We start from the raw sequence: 12,831 nt of genomic DNA on the forward strand, positions 1-12,831 counted from the left end.
CTATAGAGAAACCTATCAACAGCAAAAAGCGAGAAAACAGCGAAGAAATGGCCAAAACTGCATAGCGCTCCTTTAATGAACTACTTAAGGGTTGAACAACTACAGTATATGGTATCAGTGATAGAGAAAAGGAAAATAATTCTGCACATGCATTAAACATTAATTAAAGTGGTATCTATTGCAGAAAGGCAGCGGGTAGGGCGCCCGGGCAGCTCAGGGGGTAGAGCACCCATATAAAGAGGTTTATTCCTTGACGCAGAGGCCCAGAGTGGTTTCTTGCATGTCCTCCTCCTATTTCTCCCTTTTCATGTCTGAGCTGTGATTTAAGGCGGAAACGCCCAAAAAACAATATACAATCCAGAAAAAGAAGCAGTTAAGTTTAGCCAACAAAAGGTGTCTGTCCTGCAGTGACGACTACTGTACTGCTTTAACCAATTAGTTCATTTTACTTTCAGTAATAAATATCGATACAGTCCCTGACATCTTTATAAAGCAAAACACAAAATGATAAGGCCCAAAAATACAATCAGTAGCAATGACTGTTCGCTCTATGAGGTTAATCTCAGATCACATGTACACATAAAGAATAGCCTTGGTTGGCCCGAGAAAAGAGCTAAACTCCTGTGTCCCGCATCCTCCTCCCAGCCTGCATTGGCATTGGATGTAAATACCGGCTGCAGAATCCTCCAATATGAACGGAATTCCTATGGAGACTGGGCCGGGGTCCATCTCTGATCTTTGCACGTAATAATCTGCACTTGCTGGGCACATTTTTATCTATGATCTTTGTGTGTGTGCGTGTGAGTGTGTGCGTGTGTGCTGTGCGCCATTGCATTTGTAAAGCGCTTTATGGGTCAGAAAGCAATAAGCGAGAGGTCACAAGTGGAGGCAACATCTCTTTTCATCCCTAATATTCCACTGGCTCACAGAATACTGGCAATAATGTGTGTGTGTGTGTGTGTGTGTGTGTGTGTGTGTGTGTGTGTGTGTGTGTGGGTGTGTGTGTGTTTGTGTAGAGGTACAGAATTAAACTCAGTATCATTGTATACTGTGTGTTTGTGTGCGCGTGTCTGGGATCAGACGGTGAGCTTTACTTGCCCTGGAGTACTTTTACAAGCAATTCAGCTAAGAGACAGAGAAATGAGAAACCAGAGTGATTATAAGGCCAGAAACAGAGCAGAGGGTCAAAAGAGAACAAGAGAAAGTAGGGAAACAAAGTCTACATCCAGTCACCGTTGGGAGAGGGTCGGGGGACACTTGAAACCGTTCAGCAAATAAACAAGGAAATGAGGGGGGGAATCCAACCAGAGAAACAAGAAGGAGTGAGGGTCTGAGAAAAGTGCAATACAAGAAAAGAGGAACATTGAATGGCAAAGTTTCTCCCACAATGATTTCCCTCCATCAAGCCCCAGTTCATCCTACCTCTACTCTTCACCAATTTATAGCTGACAGAGTCTCAAAAAACTCCTCTTTGATTGGAGCTGAGAGTGGCCTATTCCTGGCTATCTGACTGCACTTTGACAGAAAGTAGGCAGGAGACGAGGAGGAGGAGGAGGAGGAGGAGGAGGGAGGTGAGCAAAGAAAAGAAAGCCAAATGGAAAAAGACAAAGAGATGGAGAGAGAAGGAGAAACAAGAAGAGCCAAGTGAAAAAGGGTGAGGAGAGAGAATGGAAGGAAGATGAGGGTGGGGGGTGGGGGGAGGCGAAAGGAGAAAAAGCTAAAGACAGCAATATCTGACTTGTAAGAAGAGAAAGAAAGCCCCACCCCCCCCTTCTCTACATCTTTACCTATCACACATCCCTCCTGTTAATGGACTCGTTTGAATGATAAATTCCTTGCATATTGTAAGTGGCAGTGAGCGCGACGTAACCCCCCTCTAATGAATGTCACAGCAGCACTTCATTAAGCTCGGAGGTTCCACCGCCGGGCGCCCACATCCCTGGGAATCCCCCACTACTCTGTCCCCCCAACCACGTTAATTACAGGCCGTTTGCTGAGTTGATAATGAGCGAAGCGTGGTGGACACGTTGGGGTTTTTTTTTGGGGGGGGGGGGTGCTTCTGATGGCTTTGAGACGATGAAACAGCTGGAGTGAGGAAAGGCGGCGGTACTTTGGGTAAAATCTTGAGCAACAAAAAAATATAATTTTTTTTTAATTGTTGCTCCTTTGATATATTAGGTGTCATTAGAACTTGAAAGGTCCATTCCCCAGATAACTAAATATCCCTGGGTATCCACTCAGAGAACTCAGTCAAGTTTATCGTTCAGTACTTCTGAAATGTGGAGGATGCATTTTTCTAAATCTCTGGCCTTTCAGTTACGCTCCCTCTTAGTAAAAGAGTTGTTTTCAATATGTGCTACTGATTATCCAAAGAAAAGTGTGTCACTCTTGCTTTTAAATTGACAGTATTTGATGAGAGCCGTCCCTACACTAATGAATGTTCAAGCCTTTGTTTTAGCTCTTTTCTCATTTTATTAATAGGCTCATAATAATGATATGTTAGTTAGGCTTGCCATACTGTACATTTTTGTTTCCAAAAAAAAAAAGGTGTAGCAATGCCATCATTTGACATTGAATTAGTAGGGCCGGTATCTTCACTTGGATTTAATGCAGAAGCATAAATCATGCTTAAGTCATGCTGATTTCAGCAGTATTTATATGTCATATACTCCTACATCCTACAATAAAGTGATTTAGATGTTTGGACCAAACAGATAACATCTCTTATAACGGATAACTTCTCTCTATATGATGTGAATGACCCTAATAAGAGAACACCTGCTAATGTATATAGATACAAATAAGAAAGAACTGGCTGTGCAACAAGCACTTGAGGTTACCAGCATTGTTCTTCTCCTACAAAGTGATGGATGCAGAGGGCATGCGTTATGTTAGTAGATGTCTGGTGAGTCACCAGGAGCAACCTTCAGGCGTCCAATCAAACAAGGGAAGCGACATTTGTTTCACTTGTCGAGGGATTGACAGAACTCCCGCATTAAGGCTAGAATAGCCTCAGCCAGTGGGTTGGCAGCTAAACAGCTCAAATCTCCCCGAGCCATCCCCAGCTGGCGCTGCAGTCACACAGGCCGGCAGGCAGTCACTTCAGGATGACAGCGACAGCTCCAGAGGAAGCTGCAGGCCAAGCTCAAACCAACTTTCATCTGCGTATCACAGGATTTACAGGCAGACCCAGCAAGGGAGGGAGAGATTGAGGGATACAGAGGGGTGAAGAGAGAGAGAGCAGGGTTAAAGAGAGAGAGAAGAAGAAAAGAGAGATGGAGACAGACTGACAGGGAGAAACAGTTCACACACACACACACACACACTGCAGGAGTCTTGCAGGACTTTAAATCCCTCTCTCATCAAACAGTAAACATCCTAGGGCTATTATAGCTGTGTGTGTATGTAGATACTGTGTGTGTGTGTGTGTGTGTGTGTGTGTGTGTGTGTTGGGTGGGGGGGTATGATTTGTCCAAACAATACTGGACTTTTCAGGCTTTCAATATTGATATTTGAATGCAAAATAATTAGATAATTTAGACTTTTAAAAACAACGATCTGAGAATGATATATAGGACACATTCTTGGAACATTTTTGATAAGGGTCCATGGAATCTACATAGAAACAGCATAATGTGTGTGAGCTGTGCGTTTTTCGCAGGACTTTGGCACTTTACTATCAGCATCTGTGCCAGCGTATATGATTAGAAATATATCATTTTTTATGGGTTATTGTGTACGTGTCTGCATAAGGAGAGTCACGATGGCAGTGCGTATTCATTTTTTCTGCCGAAACAAATTAAACAGTGTGGAAAAGCAGCAAACCCACAGTGATGGCCGCCACCGTTCTAATTGTGTAAGTCTGTGTGTGTAGAAGTAATTTGTGGTTGGGTCAGACTGCCTGAGGGCGGCTGTTTTAAGAAGAAGTGGTATGGCAAGTGATGAATGTTCCACTCAGTTAGGACTCTGCTGCTGGACTTTTTCAGATGCTTTGAAGACAGCTGGAGAAGCAGGGATTTTCAGACATTCTCTGCAGGGATTTGTAGGTGAGCTCGGGGCAACTGAGTGCATGTGTTTGCACAGCTATCTTGTGTGTGTGTGGGTGTGTGTGTGCCTGTACGTGCTTCTGCACGTATGAACAGACAGCTATAATAGCTACTCATTAGAATTGGTTAATAAGCAGGAAATGGCCACTTGGTGGAGAAGATAACAGTGAATTACATTGACCTTTTAGGGTGACACACTTTAAGAGACGGGCCGTGCAAACAATGCAGATGAAGTCCGAGTGAAATTTCCTCTTCACCATCAAACTAACGCAAGTCCCTGTCCTGCCAGTAAACGATGTGCACTCTCCAATGAGGATGCATCATGAATTGGTTAAAAAAAACAGTTGAGATATAAAAGGAATTGTGATGCAATTTCTAAACGTAACTTTGGATGTCACTTACTTGACTTCAAACGTCACTACGTCTTCTTAGCCCATTTATTGGAAGAGAGATATTTTACTATGTATTTTGTTATTCTGGTGTGAGATTTGTTTCAAAAATCAAACTACTCATTTTGTGTTACATTTTTGATATTCAAGACGAAATACAATTTCTGTGTCACTTTTGATAAGAGGACACATCTGTTATTTTGCACAGTTCAGATAAAGAAAGGAATATTTTTCAGTCATGAGTCTGCAGATAATTCTGTTACAATGAGAACATTGTGAATCGTAAAATCATGAATTGTAAAATTGTGAATCGTACAGCATTGTGAGTGGAGTGTATTGTTACTGTACATCCCTAAAGAGGACTGGTTTGCTATAGTGCATGTCTGAAAATGTGAACTGTCATTGTAACATCAATGAGAATTTCCTATCCTAAAAAACTACTGCTAAATTGCTCTTCAGGAAGGTATTTAACCAGCAACCCCTGCAGTAGAAATACTCGGTCACTAAAGGTAGGATTGGGATGGAATTGGACTACGATTGTGCCTTCCAGATACAAGAGACATTTTCATACCACATGAGTAAAATATTGCTCCATACGTGGTTGCTAAACTTCAGTAGCAAAGCTTTTAAAAGTCAAATCACTATGGAGAATCTGCATATGTACATAGTGAGTATAGTCTAGAGTACACATACAGAATCATAATTAGGTCAGCTCACAGTGTTTTTGACATCATACACACCTTCATTGTCTAACTTTCTCATCTCTCTAATTTAATCTGTTCAAATATGGCTCACATTCTTTCATTGACAATGAAAGTTCAAAAAGAAATTGTAAACAAATAATTAAAGCAGTTATTTAGGGCAGAGATCTTCAACAGGGGGTTGGGGGCCCCTCAAGGGTCCTCAAAGTTACTGCAGGGGGGCCGCCAAATAACCCTTTTTTTTTTAAATGTTCAGTACAGAAAAATACTAGGTGCATGGGAGGGGGATAAGTTGTTCAAAAGTTGCAAAGAAACACAGTCTAACTTGCAAGAAATGCAATTTAATAAGCAACCTTTCAGTACTAGACCTTCATTGTACAAAAACCCTTCCGAAAATTAAGATGTCTTAACATGGATCCAACAAATTATTAGCAAATATAAATCTATTTGTGACAAAAAAAAACATATATTTTATGATGATAGGCTTACTGGCATATACTGTAGGTTGGGTTAGTCACTGAGGTAACCGTCCACAGATACGGGTCACCCTCAAGATTTACTGTCACATGTATGTTTACCATTAAAACATGACTTATGTTCATAGGTGTATCATGCCAACATGTTTATAGCTCAGTTTTCTATGTACAATAAAGACTTTAAGCTTGTATTGTAGGCCCAGGTAAATATGCAACTTAAGTTAAGAAATATGAAGTAGGAGGTTCCTCCTCTCCTGTCTCTCTTTCTCAGTTAAGGGGTCCTTGGCTTACAAAACGTTGAAGACCCTGATCTAGGAGATAGTTTGAGCTCGGAGAGCTCCACAGAGTAAAAGTGAGATTGTCTGTATGCTGAGCGTGTGTGTCTGTGCACTGACAGATAACTTTATCTAATTAAATGTTGAATTAGAAGTGTTGATGCTTCCTCGTTTAGCAACACAACAGTGCCACTCAAATGAATTCATATTGCTGTAAGTCATTATGCGTTGCCAAGGGATAGGTCTGTCTACCAGGCATCAAGTCAAAGCTGGTCCATGGCAGGTAACCCCTGGAGACATCTTATCATGCACTGTCCCCAGCCAGAGGACAGGCAACATGTACAAACAGGGGGATGTGGATTCTACCATGGCCAAAGGATCTTTTCTTTCTTTTAGCATGTTTGACATAGTGTGTGTTAATATTTAATGTTTTTTTTTGTGTGTATCTTTCTGATCGAAATAACCTAAAAGGCTTTTTTAATTTTTTTAAATGAAACAATATATGTCCTCAAATTCATTATGACAAGGGTCTTCAACGTTTTTTAGGCCAAAGACCCCTTAACTGAGAGAGACGAGCAGGGACCCCCCCGCCCCTACTACAAGTAAAGTATAAAATGAAGTTGCATTTGAACTGGGCCTACAATAACATGAAGGGCTGCCTAAAGCCTTCACATACCTCTTAAGTGTCTTCAATACTAAGCTATTAAAACAACAATTGTTGGCATGATTTTATAAATGATGTTTTAATGTTAAGCATACACACAGTGAATCTGAGAATAGGTCTTTAGAATAGGTCTTTTTGTCACTGTCACAGGTACAACGGAATTTAAAGTGCTTGCAAGCCACTGCATTGTTCACTGTGTCGATAAAAATATAATGTAAGTGCTAGTGTTACTTAAAAAAAGAATAAATACCAACATGTATAGCAGCATGGCTACATTAATGACTACTTTATCATCAATGTGTGTCTTTTTCACAAATAGGCTCATTTATATTTGCTAATAATGTGTTGCATTCATGTTAAGACATTCGATTTTTGAAGAAAAACAAAGAACAAATTAATTTTTGGTGGCACCCTGCAGTATCTCTGGGGTCCATCTTGGGGTCCCGGACCCCCGTGTTGAAGATCTCAGCATTATGCGAGTATGATACAAGTCAAATGGAATGCAAGGAAACAAGACAAAGGGTTTGAACAGAAATAAAAGCTTGTCACATGGGTTGAGAAAGAAGTTATTCCTAAAGTGAAATCTCTACTTACAGGTAATAAGAGTAGGAATAAGCATGTCTTCTGAGGCATGGTGAGGTGAGGCCGATGATGACAACAGAGCAAAACCCAGAAGAAGGACAAACACATTGGATTAGTTCACCGTTTGAATGGAAGATTAGCTCTTTGACTCGTTGACATTTGAGAGTGAGGCCACAGAGTGCCCCAGTAGGCTGGTCCTGTCTGGGGGATCAAACTCGAAACATGTACTCAGTAGAAGGTCAAACCGGACTCACGGCACGTATTCCACATCACATCACAATCTCAATCTTCTCCGACATTAATGTACAATAATTACTTGCTGCGATCATTCATCATTTACATGTGTAACATCTGTTATTTATTAACTGCTGCTACTCACATTCACATTGTGCTATAATTATGTCTGTACTCTACTTATGTTGACACTGTACTATAGTTATGTCCATATTGTATTTATGTTGACAATATACTTTATGTATGTTTACACTGCACTTTAATAGAATTTGTACAACTGATTGTTTTACAACATAATCTTTTGAACCTAATCTTTTTTTTTTTACTTATTCTCACTTGACTTCTGCGTAACATTTTTTTTTATTTCTTGTACTGTAGCTATATTACTATATTTTACTTTATAGACTTATTGATTTTCTCTTTTCTTACTCATATTACATTCTTCTCAACCTTGAATTTGACTGTAAGGAACTGCTAATAAAGAATTTCAATACAGTGTTCTGATCCCAGTGTTTCCTTTTGACTGCTCATTTCTTTAAATTTCTTATGCTGCACTGTAACTTTTATTCTTGTGTTTTAAGTGTCCTAATGTTTCTATTTTGTTTTTAACTGTCTATTCATGTGTTTTATTGGTTTTTAATGCTTATGATTTTTAACTGTTTATACTTGTGTTTTATCTGTTTAACTGATTTTGTGTAAAGCACTTTGAATTGCCTTGTTGCTGAAATGTGCTCTACAGATAAAGCTGCCTGGCCTTTTGTCTTCTCATCCACCTGATCAACCTGGCCATGTAACGGCTGTGCCCGCCTGTCTGGTTGTGTCCAAATTTGTGAAATAGTTTGCTGTCCACCTACGTTGTCTCTTTTGATTTGTTCCATAAAGCTTTTTACAGATGCTGAGTGGTTGCCTGTTGACAGTATGTCTACCTTTCTCCCTGCTGCCTGTCAGGTCAATACGTGTGTCTATGTTTAGTCTTATACTTCATTCTTACAAGAAGATAGGCCATTTGCAGACATATCTGATCACTTTCTAGTCATCCCGAGACTTACTTGGCTGAAATACTACCCTGTAAATCAGCTGTGACGTGGCCAGTAGTCAATCAAATTAATTAGAGATAATAAGGACCTTTATGGCCTGTGAAATGATCATATCACTCACCCAAGAAATTAAACTTTTTCACAGGAGATTGGCCTGTTCGTTAACTTTTAAGAGATGAAAATACAGACATCATGTCCATCCATCATTCCATCTTGTGCTCCATGCTAATGCTTTATCACACTCTATGTTGAGTAATAGCAGCAGTATGATTGGTATTATATAAAGGAGGAAATAACATTACAGATATAAACTAGAAATCTTCAAATTTGAAAAGTGACTTTCCCACAAACAAAAAAAGCGTTGGACGATCCACATATTCATCCAGTTTGACATTTGCATTACTAACTGCATTCAGTCTTGGATGATGGAAAGTCATTCATAGTTCAAACACAGATAGGGTATATTTTCATCATTGTACACTAAAGTAGAAATAGGTCAGATTCTGTGTTTTTAGTACTAAAGACTAAAGACTTTCAAAAAATTCTATACTTACTAAGATTTAATAACACATTCTCAATCTTTCTCTAACCCTAACTAAGTGGTTTAACCCTGCACGTTAGAGAGTGAGGGAAAAGGATCCCGACCAAGCGTCAGTTTTTGAGAAGCTGGGATTGAGAATGTGTTGGATTAAACATATGTAAAAACTGCTCCACTATTGGTACTATTGCAAATCTTTTGGAGACAGCGTGCTCACAGGCTTTATGAAACACAGTGAATGCTAATGAGTTAGCATGGAGCACTGGAAGGAACCACTGGGCAACCAGGGACACATGGAGCTTTCACTGGCTGTGTTCTCATCCCCCACAGATGATCAACCGGCCAGTCACTCTAAAATTATATTCCTATTATTAGGGCTGGGCCATTTATCGGTATTATATCAATATCGTGACATGAGACTAGATATTGTCTTAGATTTTAGATATTGAAATATTGTGATATGACATACATGTTGTCTTTTACTGGTTTTAAAAGCTGTATTACAGTAAAGTGATGTACTTTTCTGAACTTTATGTCCACATTTTAGATGATTATGTATCTAAAATCTAAGAGTGAAGATATGTTGATAGAGCACCAACCCTAGAATATCGCCGCAATATCAATATTGAGGTATTTGGTGAAAACATATTGTGATATTATTGATATACGTACATATAATTCCTAGTATTAATATCAGTTCTAATAATTAATATAACTTTGTAATAGCTTAACTGGCAAGTTTTCAGATAATAAATAAATGCTTAAGTGAAGTCTGTAGGGAACCAAATAAAGTAAAAAATAAAATTAAAAAAATCTCAAAAAAAGGTGCACATCTGATGCCTCCATCACCAACAGGCTGGTGGATAGACAGATATGAGATGAGGGATGACAGAAAAGATAGAAGATGGAAGTTTGGTAGAGGAACACATAGAAGCAGAGATGGTTGATTAGTTAGATGGTTAAAAATGTTAAAATGTATGTCAGGTATTTAATAATACAATTAAACAGAAGATAAATCAAAATAAGATAATAAGCCAGAACTCTATTCAACTCAAACTCAAGCCAAGAAAGTTTAAAAGGACCTTGTCCTTCACTTTCACTCTCAGCCACAGATCTATACCTCTGCATTCCACTTGACAAATATCTCTTCCGTGTGTGTGTGTGTGTGTGTGTGTGTGTGTGTGTGATACTGGACTCCCTGCACTAACTCTATAATGGCTTGTTGGCAACTCGTCCGCCTTGCATTCACTCTTCATCTCATAGCAACACACACACACACACACACACACACACACACACACACACACACACACAGACCATTTCCATACAAGGGGAAACTAAAGTAGGGCTGAAAAGGATCAATATTCCGTTCCTATTAAAGCAGATGTCAAATGAACTACTACTGCGTCAGCCAGCCAATCATCAGTCAGTCAGTCAGTCAGTCGCCAGTCAGTCAGTCAGTCAGCCAGCCAGTCAGTCATCAGCCAGTCAGTCAGTCACTCTATCAGTCAGTCCAGTCAGTCATCAGTCACTCTATCAGTCAGTCAGTCAGTCACCCAGTCAGCCCATCACGTCAGTCAGTCAGTCAGTCAGCCAGTCAGCAAGCCAGTCAGCCAGCCAGCCAGTCAGTCAGTCAGTCAGTCAGTCAGTCACCCAGTCAGCCAGTCAGTCTGCCAGTCCCGTCAGTCAGTCCTCAGTCAGTCAGTCAGTCACCATCAGTCAGCCAGTCAGCCAGTGCAGTCGTCAGTCAGTCAGCCAGTCATCAGCCAGTCATCCAGTCAGTCAGTCGTCTATCAGTCAGTCAGTCATCAGTCAGTCTGTCTGACTGTCTGAGAGAGAAGAATGAAACATTGTGTTTGCAACACACACACACACACACACACACACACACACACACACACACACAACCCACACACAGCTGTGTTCATTTCAATAGCTTTCACACACATTCTTAACAACCTGTGCCACACACACCACACACACAACTCACACCAAACTTTGTTTTAACCTACCTTTATACACACCACCAAACACACCACACACACACACATTTCAATGGTTTTCACACAAATCTTAACACATCTGCGCACTCCTCACCACACACACCCACACCACACACAACTCAAACCAAACTCTGTTTAACCCTACCTATATACACACACACACTCACACACACACCACACACACACACACACACCACCACACACACCACACACCACCACTGTCATACCCGTAACCCTCTTTAAGGGCCTACTGACATTGTCCTTATTATTAATAAAGTGCAGAGCGCTGTAAAAGCCACAGCCGTTAAAACTGGTCATAAATTAATATGGCATGGAAAAACACTGCTGGCACTGTCATGTGTGTGGTGAATAAAGATAGAGATAGAGGGAGAAGAAATAGAGAGAGAGAGAGAGTAGAGAGAGAGAGAGAGAGACGAGAGTAGAGAGAGACAGAGAGAGAGAGAGAGAGACGAACAAGAGAGAGAGAGAGAAGAGACCAAGAGAGAGAGACAAATAGACATAGACAGAGTACATAGTGGACAGGCGAACAGATATTCGTGTGTGTGTGTGTGTGTGTGTGTGTGTGTGTGTGTGGTGTGTGTGTGTGGTGTGTGTGTGTGTGTGTGTGTGTGTGTGTGTGTGTGTGTGCGTGCATGCATGTGTGTTTGTGTATGTGTGTGCGTGTGTGTACGTGTGTGTGTCTGGACAATTTGGGACAAATACACTTGGATCCTGCTAAACGACAAAAGTGATTCATTGATTATCAGTTTGACTGTTAGCCTTTGGTGAAGAGTGGATTTAATCTTGAGCAGATCGGTAACAGCCCAACAACGTGATGCCGATCAGGAAATGGGTTGCTGTCCATTACCAGGAGCTGCCAAAACATAATTAGATTCTAGTAAATGAAGAGCGGCAGTGGCCCTCGGTTTCTGAACACTTTCCAATTGGCATACAGACAAAAAAAAAAGCCTTTTTGACATGTTTCCAGTGAATGCAGTCACCACTAATTCAGACAGGGACGCACAGTATTGAGATGTACTGTGTACTACACAGCTATACTGTGATACTACTTGGTGAAGATGCAGAGGTCTAATGACACTGCTTTATAAGTACCTCTCCTGGCTTATTATTGAACTAGGGCTGTCAGCTTTAATGCGATATGATTAAGGGCCAAGCATAACACGTTCATTTTCTTTATTCGTATTAATTGCATGCCTCCATTTATTAATTTATTTCACACTTTACTCGGCTTTGCGTCGTGCCTTAGCTGTTCTAAAATCATTAGAATCTACGGCCTCTTGGGGCTAGGCTACTATTTTGACCCTCTGCCGCACCTGTACTTATCATCACGCTGCCATACGTCTTTGTAACACAGACAGCAGCAATGAAGGGCGCTTTTTATTTTCCAAAACTCCCGGACGGCTCAGTAGACAAGTCTAAAGCCACATGCCCATTGCGTGAAGCCGAATAAAAAATATCACCGAAGCACATGGAGCTTGAGCGACCACCTACGAGCTAAGCATAGCACAGTTAACGTTCTCAGGTTGATGCTAGCGGGCTCAGGCAAAGCCCTGTTTTGGAGAGGGCTAGGTGCCATCCTGTTGATGAAACCAAATCCCAAAAATGACCACAGCTGTTGCCAAATGGGTGGCAACTAACGGCTGTCAGCATATCAAGATACACTGGTAAGAATTGCTTCCCAATGTTAATAGTATGTACTTAAAAAAAGTTCTGAGTCGTTAAATAATAGGTTAGGGGTTAGACCTAACTTTTAATCGATGCACTCCAAAATTAATTCAGCTGTTATTCTAATAACTGTATATTTTCTCATGCTGTGTATAATTGTCACATATCTGCCACTAGTCTCTCCTGATTGAAATGTATCT

The 12,831-nt window shown here is 40.6% G+C and overlaps 1 protein-coding gene and 2 long non-coding RNA genes across 17 annotated transcripts in view; 2 read left to right on the forward strand and 1 right to left on the reverse strand.

Moving 5' to 3' along the window:
* LOC116687718 (uncharacterized) overlaps window positions 1-4,158 on the forward strand; it is a 4,561-nt gene extending 403 nt beyond the window's left edge. Inside the window, exons 2-3 of the long non-coding RNA XR_004331617.1 lie at window positions 3,922-3,926; window positions 4,147-4,158. This is a non-coding gene — a long non-coding RNA (uncharacterized LOC116687718). The remainder of the gene's footprint in view (window positions 1-3,921; window positions 3,927-4,146) is intronic.
* ptprt (protein tyrosine phosphatase receptor type T) overlaps window positions 1-12,831 on the reverse strand; it is a 385,704-nt gene that overhangs the window by 101,980 nt on the left and 270,893 nt on the right. For 3 of the 15 annotated variants that reach the window (XM_032513296.1, XM_032513289.1, XM_032513300.1), the window contains one exon: window positions 7,146-7,175. The exons of 10 other annotated variants lie outside the window; for them this stretch is intronic. In XM_032513296.1, the coding sequence (XP_032369187.1) occupies window positions 7,146-7,175 (30 nt within the window). The remainder of the gene's footprint in view (window positions 1-7,145; window positions 7,176-12,831) is intronic. 2 more of the 15 variants (XM_032513297.1, XM_032513290.1) reach the window with 1 other exon arrangement.
* LOC116687717 (uncharacterized) overlaps window positions 1-12,831 on the forward strand; it is a 113,842-nt gene that overhangs the window by 4,128 nt on the left and 96,883 nt on the right. The gene's annotated exons all lie outside the window — the stretch shown is intronic.

Source organism: Etheostoma spectabile, chromosome 4 (assembly GCF_008692095.1).
Source record: "Etheostoma spectabile isolate EspeVRDwgs_2016 chromosome 4, UIUC_Espe_1.0, whole genome shotgun sequence".
Classification (NCBI taxonomy): domain Eukaryota; kingdom Metazoa; phylum Chordata; class Actinopteri; order Perciformes; family Percidae; genus Etheostoma; species Etheostoma spectabile.